This window comes from Petromyzon marinus, chromosome 36, assembly GCF_048934315.1.
Source record: "Petromyzon marinus isolate PM22_M1 ecotype Great Lakes invasive population chromosome 36, UKy_Petmar_22M1.pri1.0, whole genome shotgun sequence".
NCBI classification, from domain to species: domain Eukaryota; kingdom Metazoa; phylum Chordata; class Hyperoartia; order Petromyzontiformes; family Petromyzontidae; genus Petromyzon; species Petromyzon marinus.
In genome coordinates, this window is record NC_133702.1 from 6,683,014 (window position 1) to 6,708,089 (window position 25,076).

A 25,076-nucleotide genomic window follows, 5' to 3' on the forward strand; every position below is an offset into this window, starting at 1 on the left:
GATAACTTCTTCACACAGTTGGCAAATAGTCGGATGACGCTGGCTGTAAACACTAGCGAAACGTCACAGTACTCAAATTCTAAATATCGTGGATTTACTCTCCAACACACCGTTGTGCTGCTGATGTAGTAACTGATTGGCACGTTTTCTTTACGGGACAAATCTTGCTAATTGGCTGTGTCGGGTGGTGGCGGCTTCACGACACATTGATATTAACGCGATCTAACCCTAAAAAATAACTTTATTATGGATCTTCACGATTTACAGTCGCTACTCGATTCAAGAACACATTTTTGTGTCACGTGAACATTGCGGCGCCTCTCGTGGCTGTCGAAGGCAGGAGGCATGCAATTACATTTGAATGGAAATACCAGTCTCACATGCGAGTCAAAGGCAAGTACTGAGCGCAACATTGGATTTTAATGGGATGCATCGCTACATACCCAGGGTGAGCCCCATCCAAGAACTGCCCTGTGATCAGCGATCACTTGAGGTCAACCGAGATTTACATCGATTGGGACGGACGCAAGCTTGTTAAATCCCAGTATCAAGGTCCGTTATCACAACCCTTCAACCCCTTTGACGTGCGGCACACGTTTATTGCCGATAGCGCATCAACAATAACTGTCCCTCGCCGCCTGTAAAGGCAGCGGACAAACCCTCGTCATATCTTACCCCCTACAATGTTTTAACTCGTAGCTCCAGCTCAGCTGCAACGATGCTATCACCATCAGCAACCGTGGTTTATGCACGGCCGGATAAAGGCCTCCGCGTGCTGTGGCCATCCCTCACAGTCCTACGATGCCACAATCCCCTACTGCACATTAAACGAGGCAATCGCTCACCTCCGCAATGATCGTGCTTTTGGGAACATCCTCGTCTTTGGTTGTCATTCCATCACCAGTCTCGTCAATTGGCTAGCAGCCCTCCTGGCGATGTGTCCATCCCCCAAGTCCACATTTCTCAAGTCAATACGAGCAAGCCTTATTTTAGTTTGTTACCTGATAAATGTGCTCCCGTTTCTGTCGAAGTGTATATGCAAGCACGCTTCAGCCCCTCGCTTCCTTGCACATTTCAAGTTATTTTTCAAATTGATTGCTTCCGATCCATATATTTCCACAAAATAAAACATCGGGTAGTCGTGGCAGATATAAGTAAAATAAATAAGCAGACGGTCTCCGTCATAAATCTATAAATTGCAGAGCTATATGGAGACAGACGTGTGCATATACCCACGTGTCCCATACGGCAGAATACACCGATTGAAAATCTTCGTTTAAACATTGTTGTTGCGTTTTATGACATTATATATCCATTTTGTCGTTTAAAACAAGGTTACTGTTTCTCTACTTTACTCTTTAAGTTAAAAAAACACCCCAAGCAACCCACAAAACGACATCTTGTTTTGCAATTTTAACAAACCTTTCCATTAGCCCCGAATGCAATTGATGTATGATGCAAACGCATACCTTTACACACTGCAACACGTAGAAACGTGATGGTACTAGCAAATACACAGACCTCACCCATTTGGGGGCGGCGCAGACGTCAAACATAAGAGCCTATTTGAAGATCCTATGGCCGAACCTCTTCGCTTTGCTTCATCCTGGCGGTAGTGGGCGATCATAAACGAGACCAGGGCCATGTGAACCATGTCCGATGCACGATTGGCAATGATTACAGGACGATCCGCAACTGCAGCTGTGCAGACGAACTTCACACAATGGAACACATCGTCAACAGTCGCCCATTGTACTCGCTTATCATTGGTGAAGACGAAAGTTAAATCCGCATCCGATGATGTACTTGACGAGCCATCTAAACTGATCTACCCTTTTGTAAATGTTGCTATTTCCATACGACAGACCCATTTGGGTTGAATTTACTGTAAATGGAGATGTGAAAAAATGATTAATAGCAGGCGTAATGTTGCAATAATTGAATTTAAGTGCAATTTTATTCAAACCATTCAGAACAATGAAGAATGGATCATTTTCCCAGTAGTGTACATTCTGCAGACCTGGCTTACCTATATATGAAAATAAATCACGACTACAAGTGTCTCTGCAGTAGCATTTGTGTTGAGAGCCACTTTCTTTTCACAGATGCTGATAAATAAACATGACTCCTGCTAGAACGCTCGTTGGCAACGCCACACCTCGCACAACCACTCAAGACAGTCTTTGCTTTTCACATCTATGAATTAGCTATGTGCATTGTGCCATATCCCCTAATGCACGGATCAATTGACACCCAGGATTGAGCGTGAAAATTGGCCACCATGGAAGAAAGCAGAAGCGGAAAATGTTTCGAGATAGTGGCTTTATGAACGAGAATTTTCACAATATTAAGCCCTCAAATTAAAAATACATAAAATGTAAATTAACGGACTACACTTCCAGGTCACTCTTGCAACTTAGACTATCCTGGTATTTTAAGTTCTCACCTGAAATCAAATAAAAATCTGCATTTAAATGCTCCCATAATTGCTGTAAACGTCGCGCTGTGCGCACGCAAGGCTCTTGCGAAAACTCCAACCCCCCCCCCACCACCGTGAAGACTCAGACTCAAAAGACTGCTTTCTCTTTACTGTTAATAGATATGTTTTAATGGCTCCAAGGCATTCCTCATTATGCCGAGGCTACCAAAGGCAGGACCTGCCCATGCATGCGCGCACGATCTTGCGTGTGCGCGCGTGTGTGCGCGTGCGTGTGTGCGTGCGTGCGTGCGTGCGTGCGTGTGTGCGTGCGTGCGTGTGTGTGTGTGTGCGTGCGTGCGGACGAGAATGGGGAGACGGGGTGCTGGGCCTCATCAGCCCTTAATGACGGCAATGGGTCGCAGCTTGATGGCCTTCTTGCTGATGCCAGCCGAGTGGCACGTGTCCACCACATCCGTCACGTTCTTGTACGACTCTGGCGCCTGTCGGGTGAGAGGAGTGACAGATCAGACAGGATTCTCTTAGACACATTTGCTCACAAATGCCCCAGGATGTGTACAATAGGAGTGCAGCGGATGCATCGATTAAGCAACTACAAATGAGAATCAATTATTAATATTTACATCATTTATATGCCGTTACATTTAGGTTGATGGAGTGAACAACATTTCACCAATGAGACAGAAACGGCAAGACAACACTTAACAAGACGGGACAGAATTGACTCTTCAACTGAAATGCTCTAGGGGGAGAATCTTAACACGCCAACTGAAATTCACGATGGTGTAAAATAAAGAATTACCGCACTACTGTGAGACAATGCTATATGAGCATAAATGGGAGAGAGGGTTATCATGCAAACATTATTTGCAATATAAATAAGTGGCACAATAGGCCCTTTGCCAAAAAACGCAGGTCAAAATGAAAGGATGGAAACACAAGTACTCAAAATTAACCGCGTGAATCGCAAGATAGGTAACGTGGTTACATTGCAATTTTGGCGACCGAATAAAAAAACAGATTGAACGACGCAAACACATAGCACATTCAATTAGATATTGCGGGGCGTGATTGGGCAGGTGGAGAGAGGTGCAGGAATTAGGTGGGAAGGAAGGGGGGTGGTGGTGATGAGCAGACGGGCGGGTGATGAGAGCTGCTGGGAGAGGAAAAACAAAACGCTCGCGCACGCTTCCTAAGAATAGCTTCTCCCGTCTCATACACAGGGGCATGCTGGAGTCACTGCTTTTGCGCAATATTCAGCACAAGTCGGGGGGGGGTTGCGAAAATTGCTCCAGATGCAAAAGTGTGTTGATTAGTTACAGCGTGGTTATACACAGGCACACTTAGTGAAGGTGAGATAGAGGGTAACCAATGCTAATGTAAGATAATTTACGATGTATTTCTTACGTGCTAATTATTAAACGGCTAACACTTTTCGTATGTATATTTATAACAAAGGGGAGGGGGGATAGCGGTGGTGCAGCGGTCCATGCAAAGTCTTATTAAAGTGGGAGCCCAGGTTTCATTCTCTGCCAGAGCTAACGTCGGTGGTGAGTGCTATCTGAACTGCTCATATCATCCGCTCCTTACCCTTCACTCACTCGACATGACCGGCACGGTGAAGTAGTGAAACAAGCTCCACAATGTGGGAAGGCTTTCATCCAACAGCAGATCGACATAGGGACGTATATTTCTCATAACAGGATTGCAAAATGCACAGTAAATATACACGTGCAGGCATGTACACATACACACATGATGGGCGACGTTCGCAATTTCCCCTGCTGTTGAGGTGTTCAGACACTCAACAAGGAGAGTGGAACATGCAGAACATGTTAATTAAGTGTATGCATCATCAGTGCAATTCATCATACCAGAAACAATCCCATGCTTCACCGGTTTAGCAACAAAAACCTTCATTTCCCAGACCTCCTAACTTGCTTGAATTGAATCTTGACAACAGAGTGCAGTGGAAATATGCAGAGTGCTTGGTTTCTATTTCCAGCTAAAGCTGCGTCCACACCGGCAAGTAACCACAGTAGCTAATTTCCCATGTCGAGGGGAGAAAATTGAAAGGAGTGATATTCTTGTTCTCATTGTAATAGACCAATTCCAAGTGATATATAAGCCTTAAAACTTGGTAAACAGTACATGAGATAGACTCAGTGTGTGCACGATATGGAGGGGTGGGGGGGGGGTTAGAGGTGTTGCAGTGGTTAAATCATTGTGCGATAAACTCAGAGACCCGAGTTTGATTTCCAGCCACTTCTAACATCGGTCTAGAATGATATCTGAATCGGTCCTGGGCTCCCTCTTCACCAAACCGCGCTGACTGGCCAGGTGATTTATTTTTCGAAGAACTCCATCAGTGACACACCACAGGGATGCTTTTATCGAGCGGTGAATTGAGAAAGGGCTGCAAATAATTATTCTTATTTTTGTGCATTTTATTGCACAGCAACACATTTTTGCTGTCACCAACCACTACTTATTAAGAAATTAATTTATCCACTCGTTACGAGAGGTTAAGAATGTATAATGGTCAATGCAGGGAACCCAGGGAAACCCAGAAATGTTTCAGATATCACTCACCACTGATGTTCGCCATGGCTGGCAATCAAACTCGGGTAACTTGGTTCAATGCTCTAACCACTGCATTAACCATCCCAATCACCCTTTACTGGAACAACTAGGAAGTAAGACTATATTAACCCCGGTGCACCCAGCAAACAATATATTTTTAGACTTTACCAGGTAAGGCCCACTGAGCTATATAGCTCTTTTTCAGAAGCGACCTGGCTATCACAAATGATAGTTCAACGAAGTGGCTTACGATGAGGAAATTTAAAGCAGCCAAATATTCAAAATGCATGTTTCTAAATGTGGAGGGAGAAACTGGAGCAGGAGAAAAACACACACGACCGCGGGGAGAGAATACAAACTCAAAATATACAGGCGTCAGGGTCGGGATCGAATCCACGATCTCCTACATACCAGGCGAGGTAGTTAACATCTCGACACCATGGCGCCCCTACACACGGGTCAACTTATCTTGTGGAAACACAGGACCCTAACCCAATTTTTAAGAAACAATTATTTGGTAGACTGCCTCATAACACTCACAAACGCTGCTGCCAGCGTTGATAACATTGCTTTACCGCAAGCCTGGGGGGACAGGAGCAATCTCTGGGCTTGCTGACACATTACCATCAGCAGAAGCAGCAATCCTGGCGTGACTCGATACACGTGGGGGGGGGGGGGCGGTGGTCGGAGGGGAATACAGCCACGTGCCTCATATGCAGGAGAGATCACAATCGCGGAATCCTCATGGTGTCTGCCACACGACATTAAGTCGGATCAATCGAATGTCGCAAAAGAAACCCCAAAGTCATTTAACCGGTGTCTATTATCTGCCGTGTCCCCAAAGCACGCTCTCATGCAGAGCTGCCAATCTCTATCTCGCTGTAATGAACTGCAACGGCGTCAAATTCAAAATGAGGGTATTTTTAATTCGTCACCCCCACGAGTCTCTGCTTCTTTGGTCAGCATGCATAATAGCAATGCCTAAACGATGAGCATTAATATTTAAAAGCTCTGCAGACCAAAAAAAAAGAATGCATTTCCAATGTGAATTAATTTGATGCTTTAATGCTGTGCAAAAAACTATATATTATAGAGAGCAGCATTTGCGTTTCATGAAATGTTCTCAAACAGAAATTACATTTGGTAGAATAATCTTCCAGTGGCTGTACTTCGCTTTAAACAGTCAAAGGTTTTCACAAGTTCACTAAGTAAGCGTGGTTTCATCTCTCAGCACTTCAGATGTATACTGCACATTATCCTGAAATGAATGTATAGTATGGTAATATCTAAGGAAAATGTGGCTCTATCTCCTTGGATGCAATAACCTAATTGGAATGAGTTTTAATTGTTGACAATGTCAAGTGCAAATGAACAGAGCTATGGAGCCATCATCGAGGGGATTTCTGGTCGGTTCCGTAAATGAATGGGAATTACAACGTTCAGGCAAGACAAGCTTATTGATGAGACAAAAACGTGGTAGGCCAATTTACAAGCGAAACAACACCGAGGAATGAGGACACAAGTTAATCAGTGTTCCCTTGGATCGGCAGGCACGTTGCCCAAACATAATTGGCTTGCACAGTGTATTATATTATTAACTCTATATGTAGTGTGTGGATATATACAACCTAAGGATCAAGAAAAAATATATGAATAATATATAATTTTTATAGGGGTGTAATGATGCATCAAGTCATCGATTAAAATCCATTTTCACACTCAAAAACACGTGCACAGAATCATATATGTGAGATTAGCCTATTTGATAGTTATAGATGTTGCACTTAATTAGTTAATGTGAAAAATAATTTTATAATTGCAGAATTTCATCAAATCTCCAGGGTAGGGAGGGGGTGGGGGCATTCGGTGTAAGCCAAATGTACTAAGTGCAATGCACTCAACTGAACTAACGACATAGAGACATGTCAAAGCAAGGAATACATATTTTCCAAAGTTCACGCGAAAAAAAATATACTTTCAAATTTTAACGCTATGCAAATGGCGAAGAATAAAGCAAAGGGTAGCGGCAATGAATCTCAGACAGAGGTGGTGAGTGCCTCGCAGGCACACTGAAGGTGACACTTGAGCCGGGCTGGCTATGGATCATTTCCCACACAACCTGGGGCGGCTTCATCAGAGCACTGAGCACAACAACCCGTCCTCATGAACACTCGAGCCACAGCCATCGTACCCTATTGATGAGGCCAGACAGGAAAGTGCTAACGACCACATTAAATATCAAAGCAGCGCGCGGTGGGGGCCTGGGAGAAGGTGGCGGTCGTGCGAGTGTGGGCCCCATGCCGCGCCCGTCGCTTACAATTTACGGCACAAGTACACTGCAGACATCAGCTGCGATGTCTGGGTTTACGGCAGCCCGTTTCACGATAATAACCCGGGGTTAAATGAAGGCTGCAAAATTGCGATTTTAAATCAGTTATGCGAGGTTCCTATATAAAGGAAAATACGCAACAAAGTGTACGAGGATGGCACTCACGTTCCAGCCTTGGATTTCACTTGGCTAAGCAAGGTTTTTTCGACATGTAGTTATTCGTGCACGGAACATTTTTGCGAGCGAACGTCACAACTGGGAGCAATGTTCGTGAAAAAAATTGAAGCTGTTTTATGGGGCGTGTGTCCGAAGCACGTTTCATCACAATAGCCTGGTTGTCAGCAGCCAATGGCGTGAAGTCAATACAGACGGTGTTCCGTACTAGTAAGATCAGATTCTGTACTGGTACCACCAAGCTAGCTGGTACTATTTATTACGAGTTAGTACTAGCGAGCATGAGCTAGCTAGTTGATGTACTCCCCTCTGTGGAGAATGTAATCACTGACATGCACACACCTACATCGTTCCAGTCTATTTCACATGAATGATAAATGGGCAGAATTCATAGGATGAAAAATTTCACGTGGCGGTGGAAGGGAAAAAACTTAAAATTTTTATGACTCATGACACTTAATCGGGAGAAGTAAAGTTTACAAAGAGAATGCTTATCGCCGCAGTGCAGTGTCGCCAAACTGCTAGCTTCCGAGGCTCAATGCTTCTTTTGACGTCAAACGGCCTTAATTAAAATCTTAACATTGGGTTGGCTTCAGTTAAGGTGCACGCCGCTACTTGTATGTATGTCGAACTTCTTTTGTATCGTACGTAGCCAACCGTGCTAATCGGAGGTGCCGGGGCCCTGTTTGTGTCAGTGGATTATTGCCGAGCAGAAAATGCAAAATTCAGCCTCAACACCGGCACAGCATGGCCTAGTTTTTGCATAAATGAGCGAGAGCAGGGTCCCTTAATGCCCACGTAAGAGCGAGCTTAACGTTCCCTTTGATATGCCGCACCAATCACATCACTGTGGGGTGCCGGATTGCGTTTTGAACCAGAACCGTCTTGGACGCGAGCGATAACTGCTCTCGCACAGAGCTTACTCCGGGTGCCCTGCTGCCCGCGTGATAGAGGCCAACAGCCAGAGAGACAATCGCGCACACTTTAACATTATCGTCGCTTCGGGAGAGTGCTGCAATGCATCACCCACTGGCAGGAACTCTTAAAAAAAAAAAAACTCCATTCGCAACAGATGGCTCTGAATTAACTGCTCATTAGTGCTGTATCTCTAAAGGCATGTGGCAGCAAATAATAGATAATGGATGGGTTAATAACGAAAAAAAGCACGAGTCTCAAGCACACGCGTGCGGAACGGCTGGCATTTATTATGCCCGCATTCCGGGGAGATGGGTGTAGTTTTTGTGTTGTTTTTAAGTGGGTGATCAGACGGGGAAATGTACGATCTGCGACGGCCACTGACGACTGCCCAATTCAAGCAATGCTCGCTTCTGATATAAGGAGGGGGGGGGAGGGCGTTTGAGGGCTACGGATGGGAGCGGAGGGGCTGGGTGTGCATGAGTGAGGTGGGTGCAGCAGGGGAGGGGCGGTGGAGAATGCAACCATGAGGACGTACCTCCTCCATGACAAGCTTGGGCGAGGCGACCCGGATCGCGATGCCTAGGTCGGCAAGTTTGTTGAGCACATCCTGGTAGTCCAAGTTGCGGCGAGACTTGGCGCGAGACAGGGCCCTCCCCTGTCGAGCATGCAACAAAAAAAACATGCGAATTAAGCAGATTATCGCAGTGTGTGTGATCTTAATTATAAGAAACTTAATTTCTTCGCCTGTGACTCCGTCTGTCAGTCGCACATCACTTAGTTGAGTCATTTATATAGTACAGAGTTGATCAAGGGCTCATTTTGACCAGAAGAAACAAAGGAATTATGGTGACCTTGGTCAAAAAAACCATGGTCAAATATTTTCACCATGCTACTTTTACAGGGATATTGACATTCCTTAATGCTTTTCATATTCTCCAGATTTCTCCGAGCTGAGAATTACATATAATTTGTAAAATAATAATCCGGGCGACACATATAGACATATGTGTCTACATCGGCCACTTGAGAATTTGGGATGGGCTTAATGCAGGCAGACATTATTTAATTTAGACTCAGGTCACTCGTGCAATTCATTTCTATTAAGGATTGTGATTTACAAAATGATTCATCCCATTCATCGAATGGGCTGGTTGCAGCCTATATGTATAATTACCTCTGAGTCAGCACGCTTGCCACTTAGGCATGCATGGGTACTGATTTCATCGGGGTGTTACAACTTTGAATATACCAATATTACATAATTTGAAATACAGTGGCCACGTGGTACCGTATAAAAGTGCAATGGCATTATATCCTCATTTGAAAAGCACCTGTAATTAATTTTAAAAACTTTACAAATCTTTTTGTAGGTATGGTAACCCAAATCTTTTTCGAAAAAAGAGATAATGTGCATTATATACGAACTGCAGATATAGCAAATGTCAGCGTCATAAAATACGAAAAGAATTCACACCTGCAACCTTGATTAAATATTGCACAGTTGTACGTACTATGATAACATTCTAAATTGAAAGTCAATGGGTCAAACGGCTCCCCAGTTATGGGTCATTGAAGATTTGACCTTTTTTGGGTGTCCGAGGTGTCAAGTTCAACCTTACAAGCCATAACTCCCGCATTTTTAAATCTCCAAAGAAACACTGGTTAATTTAATTAAATGAATAATTCAACTAACAGAATTTCGATTACTCGTATACTTCAGGCCTACATCATTTCAGAAAAGAATTAACTGCTGCATAAAACAGTAATAAAAATAAACATTTGCAGAAAAAATTGAAATGAATTTCTGCATGAACAATGAACATATGTTCATGTAAGAATGCCTCATTTATTTATTCGCCGCAGCATAACACGCCGCGCAATAGATTTCTCATGAAACTTGATTTAGGCGATGTAATTAAGGCACGGCGAGATAATTTCAATACCGTGCTGAGGAAAGAAAAAAAAAATTAACAATGGTTGAAGAAAATGAATCAATCAATTACCCGCGCAGGTTTCTCGGCGCATAAATCAGGCGGCGCGAGCAGATTTTTCGCAAGCGCGGCAGCACGGCGTCGCAACGACAGCGCCATTAGAACACCGCGGGGAAAATTAATGGATTCATTCATTTTGGTAATAGTCGGCGCACAGAACAAAGCATTGGCCTCGGATGGGGCTCACCGCTCCGTGGCACGTGGTACCGAAAGTCTGCCTCATGCCCTCCTCCGTGCCCGTCAACACGTAGCTGCAGGTGCCCATGGTGCCGCCGATGAGCACCGGCTGCCCGATCAGCTGTGCGGGAGGGTGGCGGAGATAAGACGGGACAGAATTCAACGTGAGGCAGTCAGGTGGATTGATGACCCAGCTCTCACCGATTCACTCCAGTCACCGATTCATCGGAAATCATTAGACTCATCACTCTTCTATGGCTACTGCCATTGATAATGTTCCCACGAACAGTAGTCCCTAGATTTCTTCACCAATGTTGAAGACTCGGGACTACCAGGCTGACTTGTTTTGTTTCATCCATACTGTGCTCAACAGCCACACTGCTGCTCACAACACCTCTCTCTTTACGCATCTTTCCTCGTACTGATTGACTTTGGAATTTACTTAGATCATGTCTTTTCTCAAGTTCATATAACCTTGGTCAATTCTAGAAAGGTATTAACTCTTTTCTATTATACCTTCAAGAGTACTCTTGCTAATAATGTCACAAGATCTTTAATGTCCGCTGTAAAGCAGAACGTGCGTATTTCTAGGGTTATAACACAGAGTATTAACCAGGGCGGCCGCTGGCTTCGAGCCTCTGCAACGAGCGGCGAACGTGCTACAGCTAAGCCATGTCACCGCCCTAATAATAACATTGAAGATCATCACGGGCCAGTGAAATTGGTGCCACCACTTCTTTCCTTCTGCCAGATCATTCAGCAGTTGCATGGTTGAAATCGAACCTACGAGGTCTAACCCTTACAGGAGCCTACCGTGTGGACGCTATAGTGCTTTTCAGCAGAATCCAAGTAGCTGTTACAAAAAAATATATATTTTTTAACAGCCAGGGGCTGAACACTCAATCACGATTTGTCTTTTTTTTTTAAAGCCCAAGTGCTGCGCTTTGAAAATAAATAAATGTAAAGCTCTTTGACCTCAAACGAGGGGTAAGCAACAAACAGGGTTACAATTCTTCGTCCACATTCAGGAAAACTGACGTGCTGTGTCAGTCACGGATCAGACGTACAAATTTGCAGTCACGGTTTGAGGCAGTGCCTTGTCGGAAAGGTCAAAAAGTCTGAGATACTGCTCAGGCAAAAAAACAGTCTCCTCCACCTTGATAACACACGTTCAACACCCAAACCAGGGGCAATTCCTTCCAGAATATAACAAAAATATCACCACCAGATCAACATTAATGGTGGTAATCAATAGCAGATGTCCTATAGATAGACTTGTACTACCTGCCATGGAATGAGATGTTTTTAAGCAGTACAATATTTTTCTTTAAAAAAATTTTTTGGCAAAAGACCCCAATGCAGGACGATCCTTGAAATTGGTAATTTGGTCTTGAGGCTCAGTGTGGCTATTCTTCAGCGATAAATACATGGTACTGTTATTACATTATTCAAGAGGAATTGGCCACAGTGCAGAAACCTCTTTGAAAATAGTCTGAAGACTCATCTCGGCTTTTCTGGACAAATAAGTGGGACTATTATTATACCACAAGCGCTAGACCGCCGAAATTGATGCACACCACCGATCATTCTCTTGAGCATGGGGACACCGATTCTAGACTTCACAATAGTGGTATCTGGTTGACGAAATGCACTGATCTACTCCCACCCTCCGAGTGCTTTGATTGCAACTGCGGCCATCCAGCTATAAGTTGCTACAGGGTTATATTGTCAGCAGAGAGTATTGCGTTATGATCTGCACAGTGTGGGGCAGGCGCTAAGCTCGTAGTGGATTGCCAAAAGGGTTGTAAATGTAGATGCATATTGTGAACAAAATCATCTACTTGCATTTTTATATCACGGCATGGTATGTGGAGGCATGGAGGGCTGTGTCTGCTCAGTGGTTCGGGTCTAAAGGCACAGGCCCCTGCCCGCATACCTGGTAGTCGACGGGGATGAGCGGGTGGTGTGGGGGGAAAGCTCGTGTCGATCCCTTGCGATGAATGAGCAGCGTTCGAATCTTCCCATCCACGATGTGCTCCTCCACCTTAGCGATGTTGTGCGAGACGTCGTAGATCACGTGCATGTCCAGGTCGTCGGGCGTCGTGTTGAAAACCTTTGCAAAAGCCTGGACAACAATAACATGAATGACATTGGCACCACGTCGATAACACATTCTTGCGGAGGGAGCTGGTAGGAACGTTGGGTTGCTCGTTCAATGGCCAGGGTCAACGCCGGTTTGTGCCCGACTGTGAGGGCGGGCACAAGCTGGCGTGAGTAGGTTAAACGTTGAGTTTTTTCAGGGCACCACGGGGTGACCAGCCCCTCCCCACCCAGGCCCACCCCTCCCACCCAGCCCCACCCTCCCCACCCAGCACCTCCCCACCCAGCCCCTCCCCACCCCCTCCCCACCCTCCCCTCCCAGCCCCTCCCTCCACACCCAGCCAACCCCACCCTCCCCAACCAGCCCCTCCCCACCCTCCCCTCTCCACCCAGCCCTACCCCTCCCATTTTTGGATGCACGACGGACGGACACAATAATCCCCTGTGGGCTGGTGTAACCAGGAGGTTCCTACCAGTATAATTCCTGTGCTGTGTCCCACGAGACAACATACCGACACGGTTAAGAAAAGTAAATGGGCTTAGGCAGGACACACCACCGCGAGAAGGCGTGACGGCACATGAATGAGACTGGAGACAGCGAATGGAGAGAACGCAGAGATGGAGCCATGAGATCAGTTCACGTGCAGGGGTGAGATGGATTGGAGCAGCTCTGGATTGTGAGGAATGGTAACGATCCGAGGTAGCCTTCATCCAGCAGTGGATAGACAATGGCTAAATTGGTAACAAAAATCATTCTACCGTAATTGCTGCTCGTGCATGTTATACTGCAACCCTTTGATGTTAAGCAACCATCCACTGCGCCACTGCTTTGACAAAACTATACCTATTTTAAAATGGGTATAACAAAATCTTCAGTTCTATTGCAATGTATAAATATTAGAAGCCCTAAACTTGTATTACTTAGGATTTTGTGCATTGACGTTGTTGACCGTTTGTCATACCGGATCGTTTTTTTTTCCCACCCAGGGGTTCCCTTGAAAAAAGATAATTAATCTCAACGATTTCTAACCTGGCTTTAAATAAACCCCATAAATGAATTCATGAGAAATGAATGAACACAGGTATTCCATGGCCAACTTTATGGTAAATCAGAAAATATTATTCTTTGGAAAATATGAAGTCACGCCCCTTCTGTCCGAGGCTCCTGCACACGTTTTAACGAAAGCTTAAAAAACCCCAAACCAATCGCTATACAACTTAGCACACAGCTTACCAACAACCATTACCCAAATCTGTCTATAATATGGGTACAGATGGCAGTGAAATATGAAAAAAGAAAATGTTTTTAAAAATTAAAAGTGAATGCAATGTGATGCTATGCACCATTATCATGCGTGCCTGCGTTAGGATGTTAGCACGTAGCTTAAGTCACCGACCATTTGTGCGTTGGTACGTTTGCACGACCGCTTGTGTTGCGATCGAAACATCGTGGCTTTTAATTTTATTTTTTGTATTTACGTGACTTTACCGAAAGAACCAAACAATATGAATTCCTGGAGTCACGAAAATTAAGTCAAAATTTAAGCACATTTATTTATACATTTCGAACCCCCTAACAAAACGGAGTCTCCCTTAATCGACTGGCCCATCTGTTTGTTTGACAAATGATTATGTGAAGGATATCCAACTTGAGATTTTTTTATGTTCTCATTAGTAAGTAATAGTTGTGCTTAAAAAAAAATCTCTGTAGGTTAATAAATCTCCTTTTACATTTCCAAAGCCATTTGTGTGAAGGACGTAACCATAAACCATAATGTAAACATACGCAAGTCTGAAACAGTAAAATCTCCTACGCTTAAATCACCTTCAAATATGTGTCGCAGAAATCAATTATTATCTATAATTATAGATGCAAGTACGAAAGTAAAGATGATTAATTATTGGAGGTAGGCTTACAGGCTCATGCCAAGTACTATGTGGAAGAAAATCAAGGTACAAATTACAGGTGAGAAAGAGAGCTTCCAATTCAGCCTTCACTTCAGGGTCACTGCATTACTTGAATAATTTTAATAAAATAACAGCTGAATGAGTGCTCATTCTGACCAAAAAGTATTGGTGATGAGCTCATACAAATCGACTGAAACCGTCACTACGTTAAGCTAAAGGGTTTCTATATATTTCAAAACTCTTCCCATTTTTTATCTTTTTGACCTGTAAGTAAGAAATAGTTTCATAAAGGTGCATCCCAGCAACTGCTCACTCACGCCACTGCTGGGCGGAAGCGGCCTCCAGAGAGATCCTCTAGAGGGTATTTGTCCCACTCTTCCACGCTGGCCATACGTCTTAGAAGAGGCGGGAGTACCGATGCTTTACCCCAACACAGGCAACCCCGCTGATCAATTGTGGCATACAAAAATACATACGGTTGGGATGAGAGGCAAAGGGGGATTCAAGAAACTGGCGCATTTCTTCAAATGCCACGGTGGGAGGTTGCAAATCCAGTGCGCGCTAACCACCACAGCCAATGCATGATCAAGTAAATGAAGAAAGATACGGGTAACGTGTAGGAGGCAAATTGGGATATCAGTAAAGGAGGGAAGGTACATAAACCATGCCATCTCACGAGCGTTTTCTCGAAATTCCACAAGCGACCGCCGAGTAACTGAAGCGGACTACCACGGGGGTACCTGACGGGTGAGGAAAGTCATGGAGGAGCGGTTGACCCAGGCGTAGTTTCCGGCAGCGGCCATGGCTTTTAAGTAGTCCTGCCCCTCCTGCGACTTGATGCGAGCGCAGGCAAGCTGCCGGTCGTTCACGATGATCTTATCTCGCTTCATTGCCTTCTCCATCGCCACCAGCGCATCTGTGTGCACCAGCACAGGTTCAGTGTAGACGTTTAACAAAAAGGACCTTTTTTTATTCTCATATGAGCAGTTTTTTTTTTTTATCACGTTCTTTTACATGGTAAACCTCGTGGAGTTGAAATTGCCTGCCTTGTGACGATGTCGAATTCACCAGACGCCGCAGGGTTTACAAATGTGCTTTTGTTTTGAAAGAAAAAAAATGCAAATAGGACAGAATTCAATTATCAGTGTGCACGAGTAACTATCCACTAACAAGTGGGATCCTTTGGAAATGTACAAAGCAAAAAGACCACAGAGTCCCTAAGGCAAAACACAAAATAATTTTAAAAATTCTCACATTCGTTTAAAATGCATTCCAAGTATCTCTTCTAAATAGAGTAAAAACATTGTAAATGCATCTCTTGGACACACGAGACACCGTTTAGTATAGGCCATGAGATAATAATAAAAGAATGGTATTGGTGACCTATGAGAGGAAATATCTGAAATAAGAAAATAAATCCATTATTTGATGAGGATGATATTCAGCACCCATATAATTACGTCTTGCACCACTACCAGTTTTCTATTTGTAATGAATCTTACCCTGCAGAGAAATTAGCGCGAGATTATCTTTTACATTTTTTTGCGCGCACCCGATAATGCATTCATAGAAATGTGTGGAATAATTAAAGTGTCAAAATCCGGCTCGTCACTCAGAAGACCAAGTGTTGACACCAGCCTGGAGCCGAGGATGCACTAATTGTGGTGGGCAAAATGCTGAGACAAATTCAGCATTAAAATAGAGGGGAAAAATTAATGAACGCACACATCCTCATGTTATTTCTGAAATAATCAGCTTCATTTGGCACATAAATTATGCACCACCAGGGGTTTTTTCCAACAAAACCGTGAAAAAACCGTGAAAAAACTGTGGGTGTTAAATTTTAAATCTGAAAAGCAATTATCCAAAATGTCACTTCAGAAGCTGAGCAATTGGAAGCACTTGAAGTGTCTGTAAAAGGTGATCTCGAGGTCTAGAGCTCTCACTTCTAGGTGCAGCGATCTTTAGCTCGTAATTCATATCTTGGCCACACTAAAAAAAGTAAATGTGGGACCGTTACCAAATTGCCAGCTTTTGTATGTGGCTGGTGATATTCCCTCAGCACCAGCAGCAAAATTAAGACTGCGTGCTGCTTTAAAGGGAAATTTTACTTCTGGCAATACCATGGAAGCATCTCTTTAGGACAGTAACCATTATCGACACACTCCCACATACATATTGAAATTAAAACATGCAACAATGCAGAGAAAATGAATTAACGCATTCATAAGGAATGCAGATAATTTGAAACTGGTTATGAAACCCAGAGGGGCATTTAAAATTAAAAGTTAATTCCAATATATTTCAATATCTACAAAACACAAAGTATTTGTCCACATTCATTATGACAATGATATTTATCAACTGCCTGTCCTCTTATTCTCTTAGGATGCCCCCATATTACCATGTATTTGTTTGCATTCCCATTACAGCACCTGCAAGACTATACCCAAAGAGTGACCGTGGTCTGCTGAACAGATGACCTTACCTGTGGCCACCTGGTGACCAAGCCCCCGACTGCCGCTATGGATCATGACGCAGATCTGCCCGGTGTGGTCGATGCCCATCTTGCGTGCGGCGTGCTGGTCAAAGATTTCATCCACCACCTGAATCTCAGCGTAGTGGTTCCCAGCACCCAGTGTGCCCAGCTGTAAGGGGGATTCAAATGCAAATTGTTATTCATCACGAGCTTGTTTGCCCGTCCTAGGACGGAAGCTTTATAATTGAGCAGAGTATAATTGTATCTTGTGTAAATTTAATGGCAGTGAATCTGGCACAAAACGAAGTCATAAAACACTTCACTGCAGTTCACTGTAGCACTGTATATAACTGACCTTCAATTTGTTCAAATTCACTGCTCTGATACTTTATTCTCTTTTGCTTTCGGTCGCTGGGGTTGAAAAAAATTGGAAATCGATACAATATCTGGAAAATCACCAATAAATGTCTATTTTACCATAATGTAGAAGGATAATTTAGATTTACCTTTTGTCTCAAGTGCTGAAGAAATAAATAAAGAAACCAAATCCACTTTGTTGCTGCGCATAATTAATTATTAGATTCACTTTCAATAAAGAAAGCGAATTTGCGAAAAAAATTATTTCCGCTCAACCTTCTCCTGCGCGAGTGTAAAAATCCACCCGCTCATGAATATTAATGACGGGGGGGGGGGGGCATGTGGAGTGACGTCATGCGCGTTACACACAAACAGACATTCTTGGCTCATTATAGTACTAATTATCGTCACTCAGCTCATGATTAATCCACTGCTGGATGCATTCACAAGCCACTGCCACCGAACAGTGCATGTGTAAAATTGGGATTTATAAAGTGTCTAAATGCAATCGCATTTAAACATTTTTAAATTGTTACATTGAATCCTGACTCTCAATTGTGTAAATTAATAGAATCAAACAGTGGGAATGAGAATGAATTGATACATGCCTCGTTAGAACATAGAACTTTACAGCTCTGAGAGCTCAATCAATCCATGTTCATTTGTTACACAAAATAATAAATTTTGCCAGTAACCAGCTAGTTTACAAGGGAGATCTAGGGCACATCAGCACAGAACAAACACAGCGTTATCCACTAGTTTCCGGCAGACAAGCAGTGTGAATCTCAGGCAGAGGGCTTTGTGTGTCAAGTTGGCATGGCAGGGGTGAGTGCCTTGGAAATCAAGCAGCCTACGTACCTGTGGTAGCCCCCTCTTCTTGGCCTTAGAGGAGACCTTGTTGGGGTCAGCCTGCAGCATCCTGCCATACTCCTCGCAGTGTTCTTTGTCCTCTGCCCAGGCATAGCCTTCGCGCAGAGACCAGTCCACTCCCATCTCCAGAGCCTCCTCCAAGTCCCTTTTGACAAACCACAAAGATCCCCCTATAGTCATATCGACTGATGGGGTCAGTGCTGTTAGCGAGCATCTATTAAAGCCAGCATGGCACTAAAATGGCATAGTGTGGCCAACACCACAGCTGGCCAACTTGAGTCTCCGAAGTGCTGATATTTACACATGGGCACCAGATACTAATTTAAGGCCAAGTCGACCCAGGGGAGGCCCAGCACCAGGGCAGATATCACTTGCTATTGATGTTAGCCATGGCCAGAAATTGAACCCAGGTTGCTGGGTTCATAGCACAGTGCACTAATCAATCAGCCACCACTCTGTTTTTGGCACACATCATAGCATAGTGACCTAGCCACTATGCCACCACTTCACTTATGACACACACGCCCGCACAGACACAGTTAAAAGGCATCCACGTCAAACTAGTTTTGCTCAGAACATGAACCACAGATGCGCAAATAGTCTTGATGGTGTAGCTGTGATCTCAACAAACAAAATGTCCTTTCCCTCTTAATGTGCTAGGCGTGTCCACGACGATTTGACAGCCACTATGCTACGATGAACAGTATAAATAGGGTAAAGCTTGCCAAGATACACCATTAACAATGATGCACATAAGCACACACCCTCGGGGCCCTGCTTAGATCCCCATTTTATTTCAATTACTTTGTGGAACAGATTGCTGGAAGAAAGCCAGACATGGCATGTGGTTGTGAATTCATATATTATTTTAGAAAGCCACATGAAGTCACAACATAGGAATTTTTTTGCCGTGAACATTTTATATACCAATTTTATTTTAGAAGAAAAAACAACGACAATACCCTTACAAAATTTGTTTAACACATTACGATATAAAGTTAGGCAATTTAAAATATAAATAGTACACACACATCACGCTGTCTGAGATCACAGCTCATAGCCACCCATGATTAACAGCAGAGGTAGGGGATATTTGCCTCAGCAAGGGCTAAACAGGACTTTCAAAAACCTTTAGCATGAACACATTTCTTTTGCATGATCCAATAATGTGAATACTAATTAGGGCTCACGTTCTTTCTAAAACAGTGTTACCAGGTCAAAAAAGCCCCTCTATTATCCACTTAGAGTGGCTAAGATGCTTCGCAGCAGCAGATGCATATCATTTGCTGGTCATTACGAAGTGGTAAGCCATAGTTGCCGCAGTGGTGAGATGTTATCTCCCTCGCCTGGTATGCAACAGGTCGTGGGTTTGGTCCCAACCCTGATGCTTGTATATTTGGAGTTTGCAAGTTATCTCCGTGGTCGTGTGGTTCTCCGGGTTTTCCCTCCACATTTAGCAACATGCGTTTAACATTATTTGGCCGCTATAAATTTCCACACGATAAGCCACCTCGTTGAGCTATCATTTGTTGCCAGATCACTTCGGGAAAAAAGAGCTACATAGCTCAGTGAGCCTTACCTGGTAAAATAAAATAAAAACAGTTAAATAAAGTCATGGACCATATGCTCCCCACCCCTGCATCAGAGAGAACTCTTGTGTGCAGGCTGCACTCACTTGGCACCCATGGGGATGACTCCCTTGGAACCGACCCCGACGGGGATGTGATCGAACAGCGCCTGCGCCAGCTGCTCCTTCACAGGCTGCACGTCGCTCTCCTCCAGGTTCGTGCGCAACAGCCGCACACCGCAGTTGATGTCAAAGCCCACGCCGCCTGCCGTCGTGTCAACACCGCTGTTTATTTTGGTCACAGTCTTCGTCTATTCAACGACTGCCCGTGCAATGTTAGTCAAGTCTTAAGTTTGTGGATTTCATTTGGTATTTAAATTATAAATGCGGACTCGATTTACGCCGGAGACGTTTTTTTGCCAATGAATAGTTCACATTGAGCGAAATGTATGATTTCTGCAGTGCTTCATGAATATGTATTGGCGGCTTGCCAGTCACAAATGCGCTAGCAAAGTGCACGCAAAGGACAATGCTCCCGAAAATATTTCCACCATACCTGGCGACACCACAGAGGTGGGGTCTTCCATGTCGAAGGCAGCCATGTTACCAATGGCAAAGCCATAGCCAGAATGAACATCCGGCAAGCCAATGGATTTCTGCAATGGAACACAGGCATTGGTATCAGAGAACAGCGCCTCCTGCTGTCAAGTCTACAGGTTGTGAAATAATGCAAGTGCCATCTCAAATGTGAGATGCAATCACTCATTGCCATTGCGACTGGTGATAACATACAGCAGGATTCTTCAACTGACAGGCCACATGTGGTCCACGGAAAGGTCTTGGAGTGGCCAACTGACACATAAATACAGACTAGTGAGATAAAATAAAGATATGACAGACCTGGAGAATAGATGCAGATTAGGAGATCAAACAAAAGTAAACAAGAGATCAAGAAGCAAGGGGCACAGATTTGTGGTCACATGTACACAGCTCATGATGCCATGTGATGCCATAACACGTGGGCTGTCAGCACACATCAATTTTATTACATGGGCCATCGGAAAATATAATTGAAGAACCCTGCTTATGAGTATTAAGACCTTGGGGATAATGTAAAGAAAGCACCCAGGCATCTTCACTTCAGTGGTAACCTAATGCAATGGCAATTCAATGCTGACAAGTAGAGCAATGTGTTTCACAAAGGAGACAGGTAAGCTGCTTAACTTACATGTATAATGCCGGGCAATGCAGCCACATTGCCGATCTGCTTCATAGCTGGCAGAAATCCACCAATTCCTATAATGCACAATGAGACACGTTACTCACAAATGAAAATGATAAGAAAATGTGAAAAAATGTCACTTTTAATAGTTAATTGAGAGTATTTTTCAATATGCAATATCACAGTCACCACTTGCTATACCAACAAGTGGAACCCACCAACCAGGAATAAGTCTCAGCACCGAGCCAATCTCTAGGACTCAGACAGCTCTGGATTAAAACTAATCGTGTTAACACATTTGCCATTTGTTTAAATCTATTGTAACTAGCCTTTTGCCCGTCCTAGAATGGAAGCTGTAATATTTACGTAAAGAAACGTTCGCGTAGAGTTATTTATTTTAGTAACATTCAACAAAGAAATGTCAAATTTAAAGCGAATTTGCGTAAAAAAAATGTCTTGCTTATGATAGTAATGACGGGGGGACTATTTTGCAGTGACGTCACGTACGGATGTAGCACTGTGCTGCGTAGATTTATTTTTGACCGTCACTTTCTGTAAAGAAACGTCTTATTTGAAGCGACTTTGCAAAAAAATATATCTTTCCACTCGACCTTCTTCCGCGTGAGTGTAAAAGTCCACCCGCTCATGATTATTTTATTATTAATGACGGGGGGGGGGTGCGGCATGTGGAGTGACGTCACGCACGTTACACACATTTCTGGGCTATTATAGTAGTAAATTAAGAAACACCGTCTCAGCACTGTGTAGTGCACCATCTAGCTGTGTCAGTAAGAAACTTCACCTCATCTTGCTCAAGTACAGAAACAGGGAGACTAAAAGCTATTTGGAAGCCCGAGGCAAAATGCAAGATGAGGCCTCCTTTCCAAGACGACTTACAATGAGGTCTGCAGAAAACTGCCCGACCTTGTGCCCCAATGTCTTGCTTATGATTACTTTGCAACAAGGTTCTAAAAACATTTATTCTTATGAACGTGATGCAGCGTTTGCATCGTACGGTTAATAAATCATATTAATCGAACAACCAATGCATCATGACGTGTCTCCTCCATTTGTACATCATTCACTGTACATATTTATTATCTCATTTGCGGGAAACAGACATTTATGACACGTGGCATGCACTTGGATTAATAACTTGTACCTCCTCCTCTGCAGGCATTTCTGAGCTCCTCAAACATGAGCTTCTCCAGCTGGTCGTTAACAAAGAACTTCCCTTCGACCTGCAGCCAAAAAAAAACAGGACACGCACCAATGAAGTGTTCTCTCTCTCTTACATAAGATTTCCAGGTGCTTGGTAAACATGTCTGTGAAGACGATTGTCAATGTGGATATTTAAGTCAATGAGATTTTTAAATCTGTTTGAATCTAATATTGATATTTATATAATACTTTAAGACTGTATAACATACAGATTCAATAACTCAGTCTTAAGTAATCTTTCTCCAACAAGTACGGACAGATGCCAACACGTCACAAAATATAGTCCATGCATGGCAACGTTTCCAAGATGTGCTAAAATGATCTAAGATGACCACCAATTTTCTATTTAAAGCTTTCGTGACTGCAAGGATTAATCTTCTTTGGTTCTTTCGGTAAAGTCACGTAGAATGAGAATAAAATAATAAATTAATAAAATAACACAATAAAATTCTCACGACGTTTCGGCCACTTGTGTTGACGTTTCGGCCACTTGTGTTGTGGCCGAAACGTCGTGAGAATTGTGTGTTATTTTATTTCATTAATTTATTATTTTATTCTCATTCTACGTGACTTTACCGAAAGAACCAAAGAAGATGACCACCAATGTCAAACAATTTTAGAAACGCATATAAAATTCCACATTTGGCAATAACTGACTACAAATGCACAAGTTTACAAATGGCTATATACCCTACAATAAACTGTAATCATAATATGCAAGCAACACTATCGGATAAATGTATATAACATGAGAATCAATATATAATTGCATTAACAATCACCTAAAATGTGCAAACCCCGAATGTAGTGATTGCATGGAAATACAGTACAGCACAGCATTGCAGGTGTAATGATGATGTCACCCAAATAATAATAATAAACAAGTTTACTCTGTAGGCCCAAACTTTGGGCCTGTGTCCTCGGGTGTACGACACGAGTTTGAAGGTTTGTCCATAATAAAAGCAACATTAAAAGGTACGGACAAGCATGCTCGAGTGACTGAGTTTTAACACATCACTGAAGTGGCAATGATAAGATCACGCACTAGGTCCGAATGAAGATTTAAACGCATGTCAGACATCCAGGGACAAGCGACCTTATTGTTGTGTCACCTACAAGGGTCAGAGAGAAGCTAGCTGATTTTCGTGAATCGTGTAGCAGGATATCCGCCGTTTGTTGAATTGAACACAGTATTGAAGTGCAATATGTTAATCTATAAATACTATAACTTAGTTTGGTGATGTTTGAATGAGTGAATACAACTCAAGGGGACCGGCTGAAATAGTGAAGTTGATTTTTTTACTTTGAGAATTCGTTAAAACTGTAGTGTAGTTGAATAGAACAGCCAAATTCGCATTCGAATTTGTCACCAGTTGAATTTGTGAAGTTGAAATGGTAAACAATTTACTTTCTTGATACAGGTATCCCTCGCTTTATGCGGTAGATGCATTCCCAGGGCGCACAAAGCGAAGCCGCAAGAGGCATGTCGAATAGCGCACAGAGCACAAAGCACCCACAATGTTGTCCCACGTCCGAACGCATAGCCGCATCAGTGAATTCAAACCGCATATAGCGAATTTTGGTGAGAAACAAGTTAGCCGCATATACGCGAAATCGCGTAAAGCGTTATTTTTGAATAGAGTTGAGCTGTATTCTTAGCTCTTTCGGTAAAGTCACGTTGAAGGGAAACAATAAAATTAATGTTTCCCTTCAACGTGACTTTACCGAAAGAGCTAAGAATATAAATTACTGCAGTCACGAAAGCTTTAAATCAAGAGTTGAGCTAGCTGAATACAGTACTGCACTTCAGAGCGCAACACAGGTTTGAATATACGTTACAAGGCAGCATTAATTATGAACTCCGGTTACTTTTACCAATAGCAGACTAGAATATTCATTCAAACACAGCGCTGGGCACGCGACTGCAGCGGAGCCGCAGCTGAAATAAAGTGACAGCTGCGAGCCACGGACTCAAAAAACATCGTGCCCGGTGGGCGGCGCGTTCGCTGCCGCCAAGGCCGCGCCTTTCCCGGCCGGGCCATCCAGGCGATGCCGAGGCTTGGGCCGGGAGCCCCGGGAGTTTGCAGCGGCAGCAACAGCGGCAGCACCTGCATGTTGGGCACGAATCCTTTCTTGATGCGCCAGCTGTTCTTGTCGATCTTCTCGAGGAAGGCGATCTCGTCATTGTAGGAGCGGCTCATGGTGGCGCGTTCGTCGTCGAGTTTCGTCTTCGATCTCTGTCGAGCACTGGGCCACGCTGTCAGCCCTCCTTGCGTGACGTCGCAGTGCTCTCACGATGTGGAGGGGGCGCGGGGGGGGGGGTCAAAGTTGAGCCGCGAAATGAATGAACTCATCAGACCGGGGCATGCGAAAGCCATGCTGAGCCATGTGAATAATTCCACGTACCGTGTCAGCCCCATACGGTTTACCCCCAATTCTTGCACGGGGAAATTGAGTTTTCAGGTCCGTACGGCGTACAGCCGTTTCAATACGGGCAAAAAAAAGTTTCTTTGTTTGTCTTTCTCCCTTGTGATGAGACTTTGTCGGATGGACGTTGAGATTTATAAGGGCAGGGGGGGGGGGGTTACCAATAAGGTCGGAATTGGTCTGTAATAAGGTGGGCACTGATAAGGGGTTTACAGGTATGATGCAAAGATGGGTGACCACCACATTATGGATAGGTTTTTATAGAGCTGTGCCGGGCAACGTGGTGGGCTGCAGAGGGCAGTGCCGCAAATACCAT

General features: G+C 43.8%; 1 protein-coding gene across 1 annotated transcript; it reads right to left on the bottom strand.

Moving 5' to 3' along the window:
• Positions 1-1,938: 1,938 nt before the first annotated feature.
• Positions 1,939-24,646, bottom strand: RTCB (RNA 2',3'-cyclic phosphate and 5'-OH ligase). Its single transcript, XM_032966578.2, has 12 exons — positions 24,442-24,646; positions 22,275-22,353; positions 21,119-21,186; positions 20,447-20,546; positions 19,999-20,155; positions 18,312-18,468; positions 17,106-17,265; positions 15,358-15,533; positions 12,546-12,734; positions 10,620-10,730; positions 8,977-9,096; positions 1,939-2,919 (listed from the first exon to the last, which is right to left on the bottom strand). The coding sequence occupies exons 1-12, from the start codon at positions 24,532-24,534 to the stop codon at positions 2,812-2,814; spliced, it is 1,518 nt and encodes a 505-aa protein (XP_032822469.1). The 5' UTR covers positions 24,535-24,646; the 3' UTR covers positions 1,939-2,811.
• Between the last annotated feature and the right edge of the window lie 430 nt (positions 24,647-25,076).